The sequence below is a fragment of the Poecilia latipinna genome, unplaced genomic scaffold, assembly GCF_001443285.1.
Source record: "Poecilia latipinna isolate Pla-1442-1.1 unplaced genomic scaffold, P_latipinna-1.0 Scaffold56, whole genome shotgun sequence".
NCBI classification, from domain to species: Eukaryota; Metazoa; Chordata; class Actinopteri; order Cyprinodontiformes; family Poeciliidae; genus Poecilia; species Poecilia latipinna.
In genome coordinates, this window is record NW_015112672.1 from 189,450 (window position 1) to 211,432 (window position 21,983).

Genomic DNA, 21,983 nt, shown 5'->3' on the forward strand with positions numbered 1-21,983 from the left:
TGCAGCAATATTACTATGATGCATAATCTTGTCTTCTGTGCTTAAGCCTGCTGTGACTCGATTCATACCCCCAGCTGAAGTAGAGCCGCAGAGCATGCGGTCCCACTCTTGCTGCCTATAAGGAGCTCAGTTGCGTCTTCATTCCCCTGTTAAACTAACACAAGGTTCTCTCAGGCTTAGAGAAAGGATGATCAAAGTGTTTTTGGCATGCTAGCTGCTTCCTTGCAAGGTGTTCTATTTTCTGTGCATTATTCGAGAAAGTCAAAAATAGAAACTGATATGTCAGAAAAAGACAGTGATAAAAAGCCAGAGGCAAGTGTGTCCATGCTCACACACACACACACACACACACACACACACACACACACACACACACACACACAAAGACACCACCTTTCTCTGTAGTTCATGCTGTAATTTTTTTTTCTGTTTCCTTTTATCTCCCATGTCACTCATGTGTTCTCTTTTTCCTTGTGTCCCTGCAGGTTTTCCTGATCACAAGGTCCGATTTGCAGAACTGGCGCTTGACTGAAAGTGAGCAAGACAGAGTTTGTGTCATGGCTGACAAGGAAGACGCAGGTTCAGAGCTCACCTACCAAAACCTGCTGGTTCTGGGAGCAATCGCAGCAGCCTCCGCCTTTGTGGTCACCATCCTTATCGTCCTCGTCTGTGTAGGTTGCCAAAGGTAAGGCTGTTACTTTTAGTGAGAAATAAACCTTCCAAAAGTGCAATAACAGATCACATTGTTGTTATATTAACTTATCATTATAAAAGTTAATAGAAACTGATTAGAAACTAATAGTCACATAAAATCAATAAACTTACTCACAATATTGAGCTCCTCTGAAAGCCTGTATGTTTTTTTTTTTACATATCCACTAGTATTTCTAAGATAATAGTGTTATCTTAGAAATATCAGTCCTAATAACTGAAAAAGATCAAGACTACAATACAAAAAAAGAAAAGACCTTTTGAAGTTTTCTTAAAAATAAAAAAAAGGTCAAATTCTGGTGAGTGTGTTAGGTTGCTTTATATATCAGTGCAATGGGAAATAGCGCCCCCTCTCTGTGTGGCTGGCTATCTGCTGCAGCCTCCTGTAATCAGGGCCAGTCTGTGAAAGCTACGCGGTAAGTGAGTTGCATGTTTCAGAACACCGGGTAGAAAAGCGTTAGCAACACATAAATACAAATTTTTATGAACTTATATACATGGTGTGTGATGAATATTTACTGGATGTGTGCCTGGCACCAGCTTTTGTACTTTCAGTTTGTTTAATATTGCGAAACACTCCGCATGCTAAAGCGAAATGCTAATGCAATGCTCTGTTATAGAGTGAAAGCTGCACGAGAGTGTGAAACAGAGCCGATTGTACTGAGCCGAGCCCGATATGTTCTCATTCAGGTACATCATTTATTATTGTGTTCTTCATTGTACATTGAAAATATTGTTACTGTGAACTTGGCCAGTCTGTGAAAGCTACACCAGAGTGTGCTGTGTGAAGCTGAGCAGATTGCACTGATCCAAACCCAATATGTTCTCAGTCAGGATATAAATGCCCGATCACCCAGAAACACCTTTTTAAAAAATCAACACAACACAGAGTCGTTGTGTTATTCAGTGAAGCAGAACTCGCTTTACATTAGGACACCATCACATTTAAAATTGTTAATATCACAAACGGAGGGATGACAACATCTCTACTTGATTTTAAGGAGGTTTGTCCCGTTTAAGCTTAGGGCATTTAGTTTGGTTTGCTCCTCTCTGTTAAAATTAGAATAAACAACATGGTAATTGGAAAAGAACTGTCTGAGGCCTTCAGAAAGAAGATTGTAGCAGCTTATGAGTCTGGTGAGGGATTTAGTCTCCAGTGAATCTGAAATCAGCCGTTCCACTGTAGGGAAAATAGTCTGAAACTGGAGGTGATTCAAAACGACTACCAACACGCCCGGGTCTGGCTGTCCAAACAGGCAAGCTCTTAAAGCAGGCTGATAACAGAAGTCTCCACGAGGAAACATGTTGTGGGTGATGTGTAAGGACAATGAGACAGATGGACAGCATAGAGGTGGAAGTGTTATGGTTATGGTTTGAGAATCTTTTGCTGCAGCAGGGCGTGGCTGGCTCACCGCCATAAAACTCTCAATGACTTCTACTGTTTGACACAGGTGAATTAGGGAAAATGTGAGACCATCTGTAAAAAGCAAAGCTGAAGCAGATCGGACTCTGCAACATGACAGTGACCCAACACTTACTAGCAAATCCAGTAAGGACCGACTAAGTAAAGCATTTCACTGAAATTACTTCAACAAGAGAGGGTAGGGCCGGCTACTTGGGTGTAGAGTGTGCATGGTGCATGGTGTGCTGTCTCAGCTAGTGAACGTATAGTGTCACCAAAAAAAAAAAATTCCGTTTCAGTTAGAAAAGAGGAAAAAAAGAGCATTAAAGTTTTACAAAGCTTTTCCACAGCACTGGAAAAGAAAGAGAAAGAGATAACAGCCAAAGTTTTAGCAAATGTGCTGAAATCTTCCCTTGCCCCCTCAGATCCCTCTGATCATTCGCTCCTTTCTCTCTGTTTTCCTACTTCTTCTGAACTCCCCTCCTCCATTATTTCCTTTCCCTCTGTCCATTTACTCTCCGTCTCTTTCATCCCCGACTTTGAGCACAGTGGCAGTAATGAATGTTAATAGCTGTGAGTGTCAGATGAGATGAACCGATGCTTACAGGACAGTGAGGGGGAGGCAAGCCAGAGCAAGAGCTGCCCGAAGTCACTGCTCTCCAGCAAACTCCACAGCAGGCACGCTCACTGGGACACCCCACGGTTTAAAGAGGATCAGACTCAAGGGAGGAGCTTTTTTTTTTTTTTTTTTTTTTTTTTCCCCTTCGAAATCCTCAGGGACCAATCAGCAGCTGCATTGTGCCTGTGTTGCCATGGGAAACGCATATTTGGATGTAGAGAAATGTCAAACCAGTTTATGTCATCTAAAGAATAATATAGAACTCAGGCTCCCTGCTGGATGGTATTGGATGTTGAGTACTTTTCTTGTGCATAATCAGTTTGTCACAGTCAAGTGCTGATTCAGATCCAGATTGGTTTGTCATATCCAGGTTAAAACAGAGTCAGCAATGCAATGCAATGAGAAGAACCTTTCAACTTGCTATAAAATCCAGACCTACTAATAGCATGCAGCTGAAGTACAATATATATATATATATGTATGTATATATATATATATATATATATATATATATATATATATTAATATACAAAGTACAAAATAAATATAGTAAAATATTCTCTGACCTATTAAAATAATCTTCTAAGTTCCAGGGGAATTATCTTTTTTTTCCCCATTTTGTCATATTTCAGCCACAAACTTCAACGTAGTTTATTGTGATTTTGTCAGATAGGCCAAGTGTAGCATAACTGAGAAGGGGGGAGAAAATGAAACATGGTTCAGCTTTCCTTTTACAAGTTATGAAACTAAAAGTGAAGTATGCATTTTTATTCATTGCCCTTATTTTTGTAAATAAAAATTGAGTGCAGCTACATACCTTGAGCACTTTCCAGCACAGCTATTAGTCGCACATTCAAAACAAAGCTGATGTTAAAATAAAGCAATAAGAAGTCATGTTTGAAATTTGGGGAACACAGTAAACACGTGGAAGAAAGCAAAATTAAACGTTTTGACCTGCATAAAAAAAGAGTTTGTGTTAGAAAATTATCACTTCACGTTATTCTGAATGCACAACTCAAACTCCGCAGCACAAACTCCAGAAGAAAATCCAATTTAAAGTCCTTGACAAGCCTTAAAATGAGATGTTCACAGACTATACCCATCTAGTCTGACTGAGTTTGACTTCTTTTGCAAAGAAAATAAACTAAAATCTAAGTCTGCAAATGAGCAAAGCTGTTTTAGACTTTTGTTTTGATATAATAATCGTAGCTGTTCTCTGACTTTGTACTTCACTGTCATCATTTCCTGTAAACTCCCTTCTTTGCATTATTATGAAAATCACCAGGGGAGCTCTCTTCACCTTCCCAGGATCCCCCTGGGGGCATGATGACCATATGTTTGTACAAAATGGTTGCAGTTCGCCGGATGAGACAATATCGTGCTCCAGTAACATGGATCTGACACAGTCTTTTGCAGCGACTTGCATAATAGGATGACGCAGCAGGGACTCTGCACCTGTTTGCAAACCTGAAATTCTATTTATTGCTTCACTGTGTTTTTGCAGCACAGCAGTAGGATCTCTTGTGTTACGTGATGCACGGGCGCCTCACCCTCCAAAGCGAGAGAGAAGAGGCAGAGGGAGGAGCGCTGCTCACAGTCACACCTGCACAGCAGAGTTTTTTTTTTTTTCTCTCTTCTTCTTCTTTGACTTTGTCTTGTTGCTTTGGCTCCATATCAACTGTTTCCTGTAGTTACAGCCACCTCCAGGGATCTGCTCGCGTGCATGACACTTATCGGAATACATTTGTTTTACAAGTCGTCAACCTGAAGGCAGAATAGAGCAAAGTACAAAAGAACATTTGTGAATTTTATCTGATTTTATCTACGTGTAGAAAACGAAGGTCGTCTTTGCCTCAGTAAAAAGCCAGAGTCATGCTCCATTCACTGTTCGACTGGGCTCTTGTTATCAACCAAGGACTTCTATGCCCTGACCACAGTTAGATGCTGATGGTATCCATCTTCTCTCTGTGTGTGTGTGTTTTCTCTTTCTGTCCACGGGCCTCTGGTGACCTTCCTCACTTTGATGTCATGTCAGAAAAAGCAAGAGCAAGCACCCCCCGGCCGGAGACAAAGGGACATCTGTAAATATGGTGAGACGTGTTTTCATTTTACAGGCCCCCCCCCCCCCCATCTCTCCCAAAACCACCCTCCTATGCCTGTCACCATCCACTTCTACTGTTTTCCTTCTAACCTCCCTTCTAACAGATGCACATGCATGTGTTTGCATGTTTTATGCCTCCATTAACAAGTCTATGTGTGTATGTGCGACAGCAGGGTACGCTTCGGCATCCAAAACTGAACTCCATGAGTAAATCTGACACCAGGCTGCATGAGATCAATCGCTTTCCCTGCAATGGAAACTGTAAGTGCTAACTAACAGGTTCAGTGTGATAATAAATAAAATACACATCCGAGCTGTTACACGTTCTCAGCAGTGCATATTCAAATGTTTTCTCTCTCCTTCCTCCTTCTTCTTCTTCGTCTTCTTCTTTTTCTTCCCTCTCTCCGTACAGCTGTTAGCAAGAGCCGCCCGGCCAGTATGGACCTCCTGCTCCTCCACAGTCGGCGCTCCCAGACGGACCTGAGGCCCTCCCATGGCCGCCAGCTCCCCCAGATCCCCACCAGTCCCCAGGCATCTGGCCAGGGAGGCGGAGGGGGCGGTGGCGGAGGGGAGGCGGGAGGTGAAGGAGGAGGAGGAGGCGGGAGTGGAGGTGGAGGCGGCGGAGCGGAGGTCAGAGACCACACCTACACTGAGGTTGGCCTGCGCAATAACCCGACACCCACCCGTTACCTGGACGATGGTCTGTACGAAAGCGTCGGGATCCGGGAAGGCGAAGCGGCTCCCAGAGTGCCCTCTGCTCCGCTGACGTCATCAAGCAGCACGCCATCGACGGTCAGAGCCACTCAGAGCCCCCCAACTCTCTCAGGATTAGCTCGTAGTGGGAACGGGCAAGGAAACGTACGTACACACACAGAGAAATTAAGCAGTGATGCGTCTATGGTCTGTAACTTAAGAGGAAAGAAATGTTGCTCATTGACTGTTAAACCTTAAACTGAATTTGTTTTAAGTAGGTTTTCTGTATGTATGAATTGGGTGTAGTACAGCACCTTCCACACTTATAAGCACATTTGATAAAAATGTAAAAAATACTAATTGAATTGAATCAACGTTTTATTGCAGTTACAAAATATACAAAACTGAAAAAAATAAATAAATAAAAATTCAACCTTAAATTCAAGTCGATTTTATTTCAGTCACTGGCACAACTCCTGGCTCACTAATGATGGCTACAAAATAAATGTAGCAGAAGTTTTTGTAAAAATGCATTTATAATTTATTTATTATTAAAAGTTCCAAGTTTCTTGGGGTGTGTTCACACTGCAGCCTGAAGTGACTCAATTCCGATTTTTTGGCAATTCCGATTTTTTTGCCGGGGCCATTCACACTGCCAGTAAATGCGACCTGTATGCGTTCTGCAGTCTGAACGGGCAAACGACCTGAAAGTGTCCCGCATGCGCAGTAGAGGGCGCAATAGCGTCAGCGTTCTAAGTGTTCTGCCAACCGCCATAAAAAGAAGAAGTGCTCAGTGTTTGCGGAAGTAAACATGGAGGCTAACGGTGGAGCTTAGCTTACATATTTGAAGTTGTTGTCCGGCCGACGTTAGGTCGCATTTGAATTGGATACGTATCGGATATGGGTCACATTCGAAAAAGAATCCGACCTGTGCTGTTCACACTGCCATGAAAAGATTGGATACAGGTTACATTACGTCAAAAAAATCGGAATTGAGTCACTTCAGGCTGCAGTGTAAACGCACCCTTGGACTTTTCATTATTAACCCATGACTTTGTTGTTCCCTGGTCTATAAAAACATTTTACTTTTCCACTGCTGTATCAGTCAGACAAGGAGCTGTGTTAATATCACCACCACACAAAATAAAAATTAAGATGAGGGAGATTAAGAAAAAAATCTCCAAATCTCCCTTTTGGAGTACTGCTGCAAAAAGTGCCATCTCGGAGGGAAACCAGGTCTCCATAGTAACCATTAGAGACTGTCTACATGCAAACTGGTATTTTGGAAGTCATGCCAGAGCAAAGCCTTTTCCTGCCGTTGCAAACATAAATATGTAGAGCTTGCTTAACTGGGGTTTCAACTGGGACCAACTTATGTTAAAATTAATCAAAGACCGAACTCTTTTGGCAGCAAATAGACCCGGCAGTTTTGTCATTAAACATAGAATGACTATGTGGAAAAGCAACTCCCACTCACTGTTAAGTATGATGGAGGTTTTGTGTAGATGTGAGTTTGGCTGGGTAACCCCACAGGAGTGCATTTCCTGATAAACATTTTAAAACAATTAGATATTTTAAATAGAAGTCCTGTGGACCATATGAGAACACATTTAAAATGGTTGGCCACCGGGTTATTTACCTTCATATTGACCGAAAACATGACGGAACCGAGACAAACAGGTTTATCAGAAACAAAATCAACCTTCTTCCATGGCCATCTTGACACCCAGATCCTCATTCTGTAGAAAATCTGTGGGTTGACAAAGAGAAGAGAGAAGATGAGCAAACTAAAGAAACTGACCAAGATCCCACTATTTGCAAAGGTTGCAAAGTGAAAGGTTGTTGCAGAAGAATAAACGCTAGCCTATTGGCATAAGGAAATTTTACAAACAGTTTGGTTCCAATGATTTTGTTAAAAGAAAAGAAAAAAAACCATCTTGTCAACATATTTATTTAGGAACTAGGAAAATTGAAGTTAAACTCCTGTGATTAAATAACTATTTAATGAAGGGCTTTTTACTCATCTTAATAATGCTTCTAATAAGTTAGAATGGTGCTGTAATTGTTGCTAATAAAACCAAAAAAAATAAAGTCAAATTAGTTCTAAGCATATTGGAGCTGCCGCTCCCAGCAGATTCTATTTGTTCGAAGATAAGTGGGATCGGTGCACATTCAGGATGCATTGCATCGGTTGTCTTTCTCTGTTTATGTTTGAGACAAACGATCAGTGAGAGACTAACCTGTCTGTTTTTGTTTTCAGGCTGGTAGAGGGAACGGCAGAGGAAACGGCGTCACTAATGGAACCGTGGCAGGGAGAGGAAACGGAGCGAGCGGTGTTAGCAGATCTCCTCTGTCCTCTGTGAATTCCCTGGTCAATCAAGATCCAGCTGCAGCTGAATACGCTTCCATACGAAAGTATAAAAAGGTAGACATACAACAATTTCTTATCTATGGTTTAAAAAAAAAAGAGAGAAGAAATCTGAAAAGAAAACGCTGGAGGATTTAACTGATTTAGCTGGATATCATCAGCAGTGTTTCATCCTTAAACCTACCGAGAGCGTTAAAGACTGTCGTAATGCATCTTATGTAACTGTAACCGTGTATTAGATTTCACTTCTGAAACGGAAATATTAACGTCAGGCTTATGTGAAGGTGTCACAGTTGCTGTATTATCTTTAGAGACTTTGAAGAGCTGTGAAAACTGTCTACAAACTCCAGTTTGCTTTTGGTTCAAAATATTTTTGAAAGATAAATTAAAATCAACCTACATTGTTCAAGCAACATCACTTACTAGCTTGTACAATCGAAATGAAATGTTTTATGATATTTTTCAATAAAATAATTGACTATAATTTTGTCAATCACAATACAAATTTTTAGGTAGACAAGTTAAGTCGGAAAGAGAATAATGGAGCTGACAGCATGTCAGACAGCCAATCGAGCGTGAGCGACTCCCCCTCCGCTGGTCCTCTTCCCCTACATCGCAGTCAGGAGTTTCCACGCAAGCCGCTGGAGCCGTTCCATCTACACTCTTTCCCGAAGGTACCGAAAAAAAAAAAAAAATCATATCTTCTTCAAATACATAATCTGTTACACTCCTCAACCAGCCACATTTTGACAGCTGTAGGAGAGCCTCATGACCACAAGAGGGCAGTGTCCACAAACAAACATGTTTAGCCATACAGGTTAATATGATTTAACTGGTTTGGTCTTGGCATGTTCTCAGTTTTCATAGCTTTAGAGCACAAATGTATTGAGTGTAGGTTAAATGTGGATACCCCATTAAGTTTTATTCACTTTAAGAAGAGTTGAATGATGTGCGTAAGATAAAATCACAAAAACTATTGTTTTGTTCTGTCACATGCTTCATATATTCAGATGTCGGTAAATTACATTATCATTGAAAACGTTCTTTATTTCAGCAATTCTGTTCAAAAATAAAACTTATATTAAATTTGTTGCTCACATAGTGATGTATTTCAAGCACTTCAATCAATTTAGCTGGCTTGAAGCTAATGAAAATCAGTCAGTTTACAGAAAATAGCATAACGCAATTTTTTAAAAGTATTTTTAATGTAGAAATGCAATTTTGTGATCTACACAATTGTGAGGAAGTCTGTTCTAATTTGACTGTTATTCTGACATCTCAATTCTCTTAAGTGAAAAAGCTGTCTGTTCACAAACTGCTGTATCTAAGCATTTTATTGGAATATTAAGTTGAAGGAAAAAGTATGCCATGTGAATATGTTCAAAACACAGAGATAACTGAAGACTAAAGAGGGTTGTGAAGCAAAGCCTAGTTTGGTGAGATTTGCAGGATTTGCAAGGCAAAGACTGGAACCAGTACTTTACTGATTGCTACTAGAAAAACTCATACCCAGGACAACCATCACATCCCATCTGTAAAGCCTCTTCTAAACCAGAAACAACAGTGTGTCTCTCCTGGGCCAAGTAGAAAAAAGAATGAACTGTTGCTCAGTGGTTTAAATTCCCCTTTTAGTGGTTTAAATTTCCTCTTTTTTCGTCTTTAAGAGGAAGGTGAGAGACACCAGACACAACAATACAAACAAGCTGAAGGCCGCTGTTAGAGCAAACCGGGGTTCCTCGACATCTCAGTCATATCTCAGGCTAAACGCCTTCGTCCCTCGCCATTTTGATGCAGTAATTCATGCAAAATGAACCCAAATCAAATGTTGAGTGCATGTCTTCTACTGTACATAGACAACTTTTAAGTGAGGCAAAATTTGTGTTGTAAAAATATTTTCTATTAGGGATCCATTTTATTTACATTTTCTAAAAAAAAATCTGGGTGTGGCCTTTTTATTAGCTGTAAGCAATTATAAGAATGAAAAGAAATCAATACATTTATGATGACTTTCTGTCAATATGTTAAGCAAAGCCAAAACTCTCTTAAGATGAAGGATAAAATCACTGCTGATGTGATTTGTTACTGACCTGAACTTTTAATGAGTGTGACAAACCTTTAAAGTGTTTTTTTTCCACGTGTGTGTGTGTGTGTGTGTGCTTGCCTTCTGCCCGCTTTGCATCATGCAGTGCAGCACACTATTAGAGCAAAGTGTGGAAGCATGGATTATCTAAGAGTTTGGCAGGCTGCCTGGTTGCCAGTGTGTGTGTGCGTGTGTGTCTGTCGGTGGGAGTGCTCCTGTTGAATCCATCAGCAAGTCTATCTAGAAACAGCCAACAGGTAGCCAGCAGCCTGAATGAGAATAAATACTGTGCACATATTGAAGCCATTTGCTATTTTAACTCAGTCGGGCTGCTTGGGGGGGGGGCGGGCATATAAAAGTTTAATCATCCTCAGTCGCATGTGTGTTCACCAATTTGTGGTTCCTAATTGGTTACTAATTCCTCTTAAGACCTGTAGCTATAAAAAGTTTTGCAAGAGAAGTGTCACGTTGGGTCATTCTTTTATGACATCTTTGTTTGTCTTAAGCCACCCATGCACAGTAATATTTTCCAGATAATGTTAAAGGTATTGAAAAGAGTAAGTCAACTGTTGCCTGTCAGTCAGGATTTGCTAAGTGCAGCAGTTAAAATCTATGAAAGGCCCAATCATTTCTCCTGAATACAGATTCCTATCTGACCTCTGCCTCTCCTCAAGTCTCTCAGAAATCACCACCACCAGCAGAGTTAAATGGAGGTTATGTTTTGGCAGCACTGTCTGTGTGCCACTAGGTCTGCCTGTCTGTCAGCAAGTCATATTTGAGTTTGCAGATTTCCATAAAATGTCTTTGGAACTGTTGGTCGCAGAGCAAGGAGGAACTGAAAAAAACAAACAAAAAAAACAAAAACAAAACAAAAACACATTTAAGCACAAAGCTGCCATTTTTGGCTTAACAACAGAAAAGTGATTCAGTAATTGAATGTTGTTTTTATGACTACACAGATCTTACTCTGAAGTCTCCATCTGAAGAGCCAGACGGACAGCTAATTTCAGGTTTTAACCGATGTCAGATGCTTGTTAACAAGACAAATCGACAACTATTTTTGACATTTGTTTGATCGTCAGTTAAATAACCAACCTTTTGTCCAAAAGGCCATTATTTCATGGTGCTTGAGATGATGTCATAATGTATGTTTAGCCTGTGATGGACTGGCCACCTGACCAGGGTGTGCCCTGCCTCTCGCCCATTGTCCTCAGGAGAGAGGCAAGCAGCACCCTTTTCAATCCCAATAGGACTGAGCATGTAAGATTATGGATATTTAGCTAAAAAGTTATGATTTCACTATTTCTTCAAAGCTTTCCAGTCAAAATGATCCTGCAGGGCAGGTGAAGCCTGGAACTGAGTTTCAAAGTGTTGTTTTTAGAGTATTGTGGTTATAACAGCAAAAATCCTAAATAATAATGCATAAACTGTTGGTTTTTAGAAAGAACAAGAAATGTTCCTGGTGCTGCTAAGAGAAACATGTTGTTAGTTATTATATTATCTATTTTATGTTATGTTTGAGTTTAATACAAAGAATTAAGCAAAAATCTAGACTTAAAAACCTGAATTCAGTTGTAGTTTTTAAATCAAGTTTCTTATTGCACAGAATATTTTATATTTTACCTTCTTGACTAATAGAATAATAGACTTTACCTCTCTTTATTTCCAATTATAAATCTTCACATTTACAACATCAAATGTCCAATCCATAAACATCCAAATCCAGATGACACAAAATGGGAACTAGTCATGGTCTGAAGTTTCCCTGATCCAATCCAACTTTGGGTCCGTGCAATCCAGGACTGGCCCATTCCTCGAAAACACACATGAATAATTCACTTGTTTTTGTTCATCTGCTTTTAACTCACACAGGGGGAAATATTAAAACATTAGAGCTTTTATTTGCATGTGCACCTTGGCTCACAGATTCTAACCTCACAGCAGCACTTTATGAAGCTCATCATTTGACTTTGTTTATCAGGAAGCGGTGTTCATAGGCAACGGGGAGCAGTACATCTGGAAGCCTCCGGAGGACGACGACATCATCACCTTGCACCCACCTCCACTCCGGGCAGAGAACGGACAGCCGGGGCATCCATCGCCTCCAACTGCAAAGGAGGTAGTTTTCCTACAGTATGTGTATTTGTGAATGGATACATGTGATTTTAGTGACAAGCTGGGAGAAGAAAGAATCAATACAAGACTGGCTGGAAACTCTCCAAGCAGGCAGGAGATTCAGTCTCTGATTTCTGCTGTGTTTACCGACGCCGGCACCCTTTTGATTGGGTACGTCGTCATAACACGGCTGCCTCACGACCTTCCTGCCATACGTGGTTTCTGCTTACAGAAAGAGGTTGTGTTACATGGATCCACAACCCCCACCGGCCTGCCTGAACCTTGACCTCATTCGCCCAACCCCCCATTCATCTGTCGGCCTTCAGCATATATCTGCACAGACCAGGGCTGGCTGTCACCTGCTCTCCAGTATTGTGTGTGTGCGTGTGTGTGTGTATGTAAATGTATGCACACATCTGATAATGTTTTAGACAAACTATGCAGTTAAAATAGAAAATCCAACTGAAACTTGATTTAAGTGAAGTCTTAGTTTGAGTGCAGCTTTTCTGCAAACTCCTGGGAGGGTTCCTTACCAAGCAACCAGCATTATAATAAAGTTGTGCAGTAGTTTAAACCAGTCTCACATTAGTAGTTAATAGACCCATGATAACTCTGGAGGAGCTGCAAAGATACACAATCTAAAATAGATCATCTGTGAACAGAACAGTTATACACATATTTTTGTGTTGGAAAAGCCTTACACGGGGGTCTGCAAACTTAACAAACAGGCATTTTTGCCCCCAATCCTACTAAATTCAAACTTGTTTAGAGCTAAAAATATTAAATGAATGTGCCAATGTTTTGTGTGAATGAAGTTGGACCAAAATGGAAGCTGGAATCGTTGGGTAAATGATGAAATAAGTTACACTAAAGAACTCAAAAAACAACTTACAAAAGCAGAGGGTAAACAGAGTCCGGAAAACATGAGGCAAGCAGAAGGAACCAGCGAGGAGTAAGTGAACAAGAGGTGGCTAATTACTGGGGTGTTTGATTGCTGGAATAATGGACCAAGACTAATTACAAACTGAATGCAGCTGTGAGGGAAGAGCAGAACGCAAGCTGAGAGAGAGAAATGGCACAAAATATTAACCGCAACAAAGACCGACTAAACTCAATAAATAATAAACGTGATCTAACTAAGTTACCAAGGACAAACTGAACGAGAATATAATAGACACAAGGCTGATCTACTCAAAGCAAAAAAAAATAAAAAATAAGGTGAAAACACAGATAACAAAACAACCCAAGATCATGACACTTTGAAATAGGACAACTTAAAATGTTTGATTATTTTGAGCTCTGGTAAAAGGATTTTTTTTAAGTATGTTTTATTTGTGGTTTTAGGTTTTACAAGAAAGTAAGACAGAAAACACACACACACACACATATACACACACACACACATATATATATGTGTGTGGATAATACTTCATTATAATATGCAATTATATATATATATATATATATATATATATATATATATATATATATATATATATATATATATTGCATATATATAATATGCAATATATATAATTGCATATTATAATGAAGTATTATCCATATATGGATAATACTGGAGCCAAAGGTTGCAGACCCCCGTGCTTAACACATGACCTAAATCCAGTTGGGAATCTTGAAAACTGATGTTCACAGTCACTCTAGATTTAATTTGACTAAGATTGAACTATTTTGCAAAGACGTACTGGACTAAATTTTCAGATCTAGATGTGCAAAGTTAAAAACACTTGTTGGTGTCTCCATATAAACCCTGCTTTTCAGATTTAAGATTTTACTTCTTTTTTTCCCACTTAACAATTATGCTCTAGTCTATCTTTGTCTTTCACGTGAAATCCCATTGAAATACATCAAAGTTTCTGGTTGTAAATTAACAAAATGTTAAAATTTTTAAAGAGGTGTGATTACTTTTCCAAGGCATTCTATATGTTTGAGTGAGTGAGCTGTAAACAGTCTGCCTACAGGTCAGAGACAGTCAGTCTAAATAGCACAGGGGTCCCTAAAATAGACAAGTGTTTATTTTTACTCCATCACCACACTTCTCCATGCGTCCCAGTCTCAGCTTAAACACTAAACATTTTAAACACTTTCAGATTAAAAAGGCATGTTATAACAAAGCAGTAGTTCTAAGGGGTATTATTGTGTTAGTGAGCTTATCAAAGGCATTGATGAGTTTAGCCCAAAAAAAAAAAAAGGATGATTTATGTAGAAATGAAAGGGTTAAGTCTCTGCGCTTTACTGCCAGGAGCACTTCTACGTTGTATGTCAAAATGCACCACAGAGCAACTGGCCTTGACAGCGTTTTGCAGTCTCTCACAATTTCTTTTTTCTTTTTTAACTTCTTTCTCTATTTTTTTTCTCTCTGTATTAATGTTTTCCCCACTCGTTTTGTTTTCTCGCTTCAGATCTTGTTGTTGCCCTAACATGCCCCTATACTCTGGAGTTTGTCAGTTGCAGCCGTCAAAAGGTGTTGAGTTTCCACTCCCAACCAAGTCTCCTCCTCTCCTTGGTGCTCACTCCTGCTGCTCCACTCCCTTTGTGGCTATTAGGAGGCCCTGCCCTCCCCAACCAGTCACGTTGCATCAAGCGTGTCCCAGCAGATGAATATCTACTGCTGCAAGATCCTTTAGAAAACTCTGCGATCCTTGCAACTCACAGAATCACGACCACGACCAGATGCGTGAGTGGTGCTGTATGCAGAAAGTGTTGCTTATCGAAGCCTTGCTCAGAGCTGGAAGCTAAGAACAACATAAAGCAGTACAGTCTGCTGAGAAGAGAAAAGAAAGCATACAATAGCAGGCTTCCTCACCAGCTGTAGCTCAGTTTTGAAATCCCCATCATCTTGTGACTTCCTTCCTTCCTCTGTGCAGAGTTGCACACTCTGTGTCCACATAAATACATGCACTTGCACACACACACACACACACACACAGCACGTTGTCTGCACACACTTACAGCTTATGCCGGGGTCTTTGTTTATCCAAAAAGGTCACACCAGAAAATTGTGGGGGCAGGGTGTGTGCGTGCTCCACTTCAGCTCTGCCTGTAACACAAGGAGCGCAGAGAAACGGCGAGAGATACTCACAGAGGAAGTCTCAGTCACATGCACTTTATTTACTTTCCCCCCAGCACGACCAATCGATGTGACATATAGTGCAAGGTGAGCACACATAAAGAAAGGGAGTCCTGTCATGATGTTGGAGGCAGGACAAAAACAAGGTTAATCTGTATGTGTGGTGGAAAAAAAGAGAGTCTGCATAGGCAGCGTTTCTCAGGCCCAGCAGAGCAGAGCTACTGGTGTGGGTGTGAACGATGAGGGTAAACATCACCACGGCCCACAATCCTTTGCTCTTTTTCACCACTTGTGGAATTTTGACACAGAAATGCCAGAGGTCGCGGAGCTGGTTTATCAGAATTCCTCACACATGCTTTTCAGTTGTGAACCCTAGCTATCGCTGCAAACCAAGCACGTATACACACACGCTGTGCAAAAAAACCCGGCATTTATGAATGAGGACGTGCAGTCATAACACCTGCAGTGCATGCACAGCAAATCTTATACCTACAAAGGTCATTCAGGAAAACAAAACTTTGCTGGGCCTTTTTTTTTTTTAAACTTGGCTCTCGTCCAGATAATTCAGTCCATGCTTTGTCGCCCTGTTACCAAAGCAGTGGTGTGGAAATTTTAACAGGTTCATCCACTGCACAACTAACTGTTGTTGACTAGAAATCCAACGGACTGATAACAGAGTTTACACTGTCTTATCCTGCTCGGTTAAATTAGGTCAGGTTACAGCAAAGAGCAAGAGCTGTTAATGCATGTGCAAACCTCTGTGCATAAACACACAATCCATGCTCAGGCAGTTATTTGCATATTCCATTTTAGCAACAGTATACTTTTACACGGTTTATCACATGATGCATGCCGGTGATATTTATATACTAAGACGTAATAGTTAACAAAACAACATGAGACTTGCGATATATAGCAGAAAATGTTTAATTTAAGTCTGACTCCAATGCAGCATGTGCATTCTGCAGTGCCTTGAAAAAGTATTCACACCCCTTGAACTTTGTAACATTCTGGACTGCAAATTAAAATGATTTTATCCTCTAACATCAAACCCGGGGCAGATAATTTTGTTTAAATTGAATCTTATTACTTAATAGAGTTTACCTGTGTGCAATTTAATCTGAAATGGTTGTTTTTGTGAAGGCTGCAAACTTATTTTTTATTATTATTTTACAGAGCATTATAATTAAGATCAAGCAACACACAGGAAGGGTTAGAGATACAGTTGCAGAAAAATTTAAGTTGCAGAGTTAAATAATGCTGCAACATCTGAACATCTGATGAACCACTCTCCAGTTTGCCATTTGACAATTGAAAGAGCTTGGCTCAAATGCAAACTTACCAAGACATAACAGTCTACCTATACTGACAAGCCAAGCCAGGAATTTAGCTAAGAAGCGGCTAATGAGCCCATCATCTCTCTGGAGGGGTTGCAGAGAGATCCAGAAGTAAAATCATTGCTGAAAAAAGCTATAAAAAGTTTGCAGTTTTCCATTAGCTAATACCATGCAGTGAACATGGTAAAAAAAAAAAAAAAGTGCTCTTGTCAGATGAGACCAAAATAAAAATTTGCAAAGCAGTAATTAATAGGAGCTGATTACAAATGCATGCCCCACTGATTTTCATTTTTCAAGCAAAAATTTGTGTGATTTTCCTTTCACCCGCCACAATTTTTTATGCAGCCTTCTAGACTCTAGAGGGACACTTTTATAGACCCTATTAGATAACTGTAGTGTGCATGAATATTATTTAATCAATCAAAGGGGAGCCATTCTTATCTGTGTTCTGACAAATTACATCATTGTATAAAGATGTTCAGTATTGTTGAATTTTAAGAAGTGAATGCAGAGGCAGCTACTTATAAATGTTTCAGCAGTTTGTTAATGTTTTTTTTTTTTCTCACTATACTCTGGCACAAGTGGTTTGAGGCACTGTTAGTAGGTGGAGACGTTGGCCCTTATGAACGCTGCAGTGAAATCTTATCACAAGATATGTCACCAGCAAACAACAGGATAGGTTTTGACTGTAGTTCTGTGCTATTAACTCATTAACTGACACCATGCTGTGTTCTCGTCCTGTCTGTATGTGCCATCAGATTGCAGACACTTACTCCATCGTGTGCAAAACCCAGAAAAAAAAGCCTCCCATGGAGCACAACGGAGCAAAGACCCTTCCGCGCTCCTTCGGAGGGGACAGGGGAAACCGAGGCCGAGGCCGAGGAGTCCAGGGGCAGGCCCGTTCTCAGGAGGAGCCCTGCTACGAGCCTGTGGGGGACCGGTCCTGGTCCTCTCCCGTGGCCGAGTCAGACCCTGCATACGCGAGTATCGACGCCCACAGGAAACGTGAGCAGGGAGCAACCAATAACAGCACAGGTGGGGGTAGCGCCACTCTGAAGAGGAAGAAGCAAAGCCCTCCGCAGCAGCAGCAACATCAGGCAGCACCAGCAGCACTACAAGGCTCAGGGCCCATTGCTCCTCCAGTCAAAGGCCTCCCCGGTGGGGAAAACTTCTATGAAACCATCAGCGATGTAAAACAGGGAGGCAACACTTCTGGCACTACCACCATCTTCACCTTCAACGATGGGATGGAGATGTACGTCACCGGCCTGTAGCATCCTCGTAGAAATCCACTGGTCCAGATTTCATGGATCTTCAAGCAGGTTGCTGTACATAGACACAGGCCCTCTACAATCAATGAGGATCCATTTTGTGTTGACATCAGGTACAAACAGGGTCTTAATCCAGGTTCAGACTTCCTTCGATTGGTCTGCATTTCAGAACCAGCCTAAGCCTAGTCCAGCCCAAAAATGGACCAAATACATTTGAAGAAAAACAAAAAAATATATATATAAATATATATATACTGTGTCACCTGGCCATACTCACCCACTTGTGCATCATTTTTCATTATATCTTTATTTTTATATGAACACTGTACTCTTGAAAGAGTATGTGTTTCAACTCACAACCTGAGAAGAACACTCTTAAAATATATATGGAACAAAAAAAAAAAAAAATAAGAAAAATGTGCATGCATTGTGCAAACTCACACAATAGTAGACATGAAAATAGACATTAGTAGCAAAGAAAGTGGATGTTTACCGAGTATAAGATAAGCAATCGGGTCACCGGTGCACAGATATCCCTCATCTTGGGGTGGAGAATAAGCACATTAAAGGCACAGTTATTTGTGGTGCTCCGCTCTACCTACGCAAACATAAAACAGGTTCTGACGCTCACTGACCTGTCGTCTGGAGGAGAGTGTTTGCGGTGCTTTGTTCAAACACAGGCCTGTAATTTGCAGGCCCGCTGCAAATTACAGGAGTAAATTACGGTCATCGTCTTCATTCTGCAAATTGTCATCAGTGTCAGCTGCTAGTAAAGGCCCTCGTGATAAAATTGGAACGTGAGCCTTTGCTCAATAAAGGCTTTAGATTAAGACAAAAGTTGAAAATGTTCCGTCACGTTTGGCAAACTTGATGGAGGCATGCTGACGCCACCCTCCACCCAGATGCACACGTATTTGGCAGAGTCATGCAAGGTGAAGTGATCAGGTCGAGGGCAGTAAACGGCTTGTGCAAGAATTTCTCCAGTGTGATCATTTCCCAATGAGAGAGCTTAACTGTACTGCAGGGATAAATGAGATTAGTGTTTTTAAAAGAAAATGGAGAAGTGAAAGAGTTTCAATACCACTGCAGGATGCTTCATTCTGTTCAGTTTGTGTCATTTCTTATGCGGATTGTAAACATCTTATTTCATAGTCTCTGTATTTTTGCACAGGACAACTGCCTGACTGCTGAGCCTAGCTGTACCCCTGAAGGGAATATTAAAGCACAGTTTTGATTTGCTCTGAGCACTGAAAAAAAAAAAAAAAACTAGAGCTCCACGTAGCTCACTAGACTTGAGTCCTGTGGTTGAAATAGTAACAGAGGGGTCTGGACTCCAAAGAAAATAAAAAGCTGGACACAGATATTACCATTTAGTGTCTTTTTGAAAAGTTGTTCATCTCTTTCTCCCCGGTCTCGTTTCTAGTTTCTGTGCTGGGTTCTCTTCCATCATAAACAGTCTTTCCCATGTAGCTTCGGGAACCAGTAAAAAAAGAATGCAGGAAAAAAGATTTTTAGGGCTTGATGCAGTGTTGGGAGAATGTATTTGCCCCTTTATAGATTTGCCCTCTCTTTTTTTTGGAGTTTTGACTAACTTCAGTCTTTCAAATTTTGAAGCAAGTTTAAAAAAAAAAATACCTACTGTAAATACAAAATTCAGTTTTCAAATGATATTAAGTATTAAAGAAAGTAAAACATCTAAAACTATCTTGGTCTCTTATGAAAACATATTGGTCTTAAACCTTACAGCTAGTTTTGCTACTGTAGTCCGTCAGTCTTTTACACCACTACAGATGAATTTAGAATGCTCTTCTTTGCCGAATTGTCTTAACTCAGCAACATTGGAGGATTTTTGAGCATTAAGGGCCTGTACAGAGATAATGTTGCAGTGTATGTTTCTAACCTAACCCCCCACTTTTATCTACTCCCAACCCTTCAAAACATTGTTTTAATGTTAATCCAGGAATGAGCTTAGTCTGCTAGATAACCCAAGTCAATTGAGTTGAAGGTCACAAACTGATGGCTGGATCTTCTCCTTTAGGATTTCTTTCTTGCTAGAGAGCAGAAATCATAAATCCATCAGCTAAGGCCACTTGTTCAGGTTTTGAAGGTGCAACCTGCCTCATTACCCCCACTATGTTCACCACTATTCTTGGCCAACGTTTCCCCCACTTATGGATAATGGCTTTTGGTGAGACTACCTGGTCCCAAAGTCTCAGAAATGGCTTTTCAACCCTCTCCAGATTGGTTGGTTTTTAAGGACCTTAATTTTTGTTTGTTTAGATCATTTAGCCTACTTCATGGTGTTTGACAGGTTCTATTTAAGTGATTTTCTAATTGTCTTGGTTCTCACAGTAATCAGGTCAGGCTGCGTAAAGTGAAAAAATACCCAAACGAATGTGACTAATCAAAAATATTTAATGATATAAGAAGGGGGTGAAATTTTATCTTCACGCTTGGTTAGGTTGTTTTGTTCCCCTAAGTAACTGAAATCAACATTAGAAAACTGCTTTTGTATTTACTCAGGTTTTCATTGTCTGATATTGACATTTTGATCATTTGTGTGTGACAAAGAAACTAAAATAAAATAACTTTGTTTAGGGGGTAAATACTTCTTTGCAGTACTGTAAAGGGAGAATTGATTAAGTTTATATTCTATTTACTTGCTGTGTGACAAAGATGGGTTTAAAGAGGTTTTAAGAGAAATATACAAATGCTACTGTGTCAGAAAGTATGTAAAAACAAATGCACACTGTATTTTGAAGCGCTGTTTAATTTTTAACCTAACTAATGACAATACATTTGGTTAAATAGCTCACACCACTGCCATGAAAAGAGTATATTTATGTTGTTGATGCTACTTTTCCTTTCTGCTTGAGCAAGTAAGTGCATGCCTTGATATATGGAGATGAAAACAAATAGTGTGTTACTTATCTCTCGTTTCCATTTTATGTTGTACTTTTTGCCATGTAATGTAAAAGCAGCATTTTGTTTAGCCAAAGCAACAACTTTAACGAGCAAAAGAGAGAGGAAGGGATGGCGAGGAGCCATTGGGAGAAAATGGAAGAGCTGTTTATTCTTTTCCCCAGAGGGAGCAGGAAAGCAGGATAGCGTGGGGTTGGCTGGGGGGTTGGGGGAGAGATGCACAGCTAGTGTAAAGCCAGATGAGCGTCAGTGCAAATGGACACGGACCCAGAGGGCTTGCCCCCTTCCTGATTTGTTTTTGTTTTCCACATAGAAGACACTCCCTCTTTCTCCTGCTGTACAGAGGAGGACCCTTTGATGTCCTGTTCTGAGGGTCTCCAAGTAATACAGAGATCGAGGAGGGGAGGTCAGGGGGGGGTGGCGGAGGGTGCAGGCAGACCCCAACCTCGCATCAGCAATGCACCAACGGCTCGTCTGTCTGACTCATGAGAAATGGCCAACAGCTGAGAAGTGATCTCTCAAACAAAATCGACTGGAAATTGCCGCCGCGCTCCATGTTTTCCCCGTGTGGCTATCACCTTATGTGTTGCATTTTACTCTGAGAGAATGGACTGATCTGAAATACATTGTTGAACAATGTTATTCACTGACAGAGACAAATGTTCGTTGCACAAACAGTACGATGATGTAAATGTGTAAAATACTCTGTTGCTGTTCTAATGTTGTTCCAATGTAACATGCAGTATACAGTATATTTGTTGCCGGAAAAAAAAAAGAAAAAAAAAAAAAGAGATGGCTATCACAGACACGTAGTACTTTGTGTATGAAAAAAAGAGAAAACATTTCATGCTTTCCATGCAGATACAGATGCTGTTTATTAATTGTCTTAAAATATAAATACGGGCCAGTGCTGCTGTGACAGCTGTAGCCAATGTTGTATGTTCTTAAAGCACAGGGTTTAATTTAAAAAAAAAGAAAGAAGTAAAATTAATAAATATAATATAGCGTGACAGTGCAAATATGCAAAAGATTGTAATGTTTTATATTACCCTTCATAAAATATTAAAGTGAGTTTTTACTTTTCTAATAAAGTGGCACATTATAACATGCTTGTGTTACCTGCATTTTGTTGTTGTTTTGCAGAGGGAATCCAGCTAAGCAGAGGTTTTCCCTCTTTGCTACAGCCTGACATTAATAACTCAATCTTGCAATAATGCAGGATGCAATAAATGTGTGTTTGTGAGGGATTGGGCAATAAAGCAGAAACCACTGG

At 40.3% G+C, this 21,983-nt stretch overlaps 1 protein-coding gene across 4 annotated transcripts in view; it reads left to right on the forward strand.

Annotated features, from left to right (window-relative positions):
- LOC106960984 (putative lysozyme-like protein) overlaps positions 1-21,696 on the forward strand; it is a 52,802-nt gene extending 31,106 nt beyond the window's left edge. The window contains exons 1-9 of one of the 4 annotated variants that reach the window (XM_015054430.1): positions 641-685; positions 1,332-1,401; positions 4,768-4,822; positions 5,004-5,094; positions 5,246-5,691; positions 7,787-7,951; positions 8,407-8,568; positions 11,956-12,093; positions 17,276-21,696. In XM_015054430.1, coding sequence (XP_014909916.1) covers positions 1,388-1,401; positions 4,768-4,822; positions 5,004-5,094; positions 5,246-5,691; positions 7,787-7,951; positions 8,407-8,568; positions 11,956-12,093; positions 17,276-17,791 — 1,587 coding nt within the window. In that variant the 5' untranslated portion in view covers positions 641-685; positions 1,332-1,387 and the 3' untranslated portion in view covers positions 17,792-21,696. Of the gene's footprint in view, positions 1-485; positions 686-1,331; positions 1,402-4,767; positions 4,823-5,003; positions 5,095-5,245; positions 5,692-7,786; positions 7,952-8,406; positions 8,569-11,955; positions 12,094-17,275 lie in introns of those variants that run through there. The other 3 variants (XM_015054440.1, XM_015054415.1, XM_015054423.1) reach the window with 3 other exon arrangements.
- Positions 21,697-21,983: the final 287 nt, after the last annotated feature.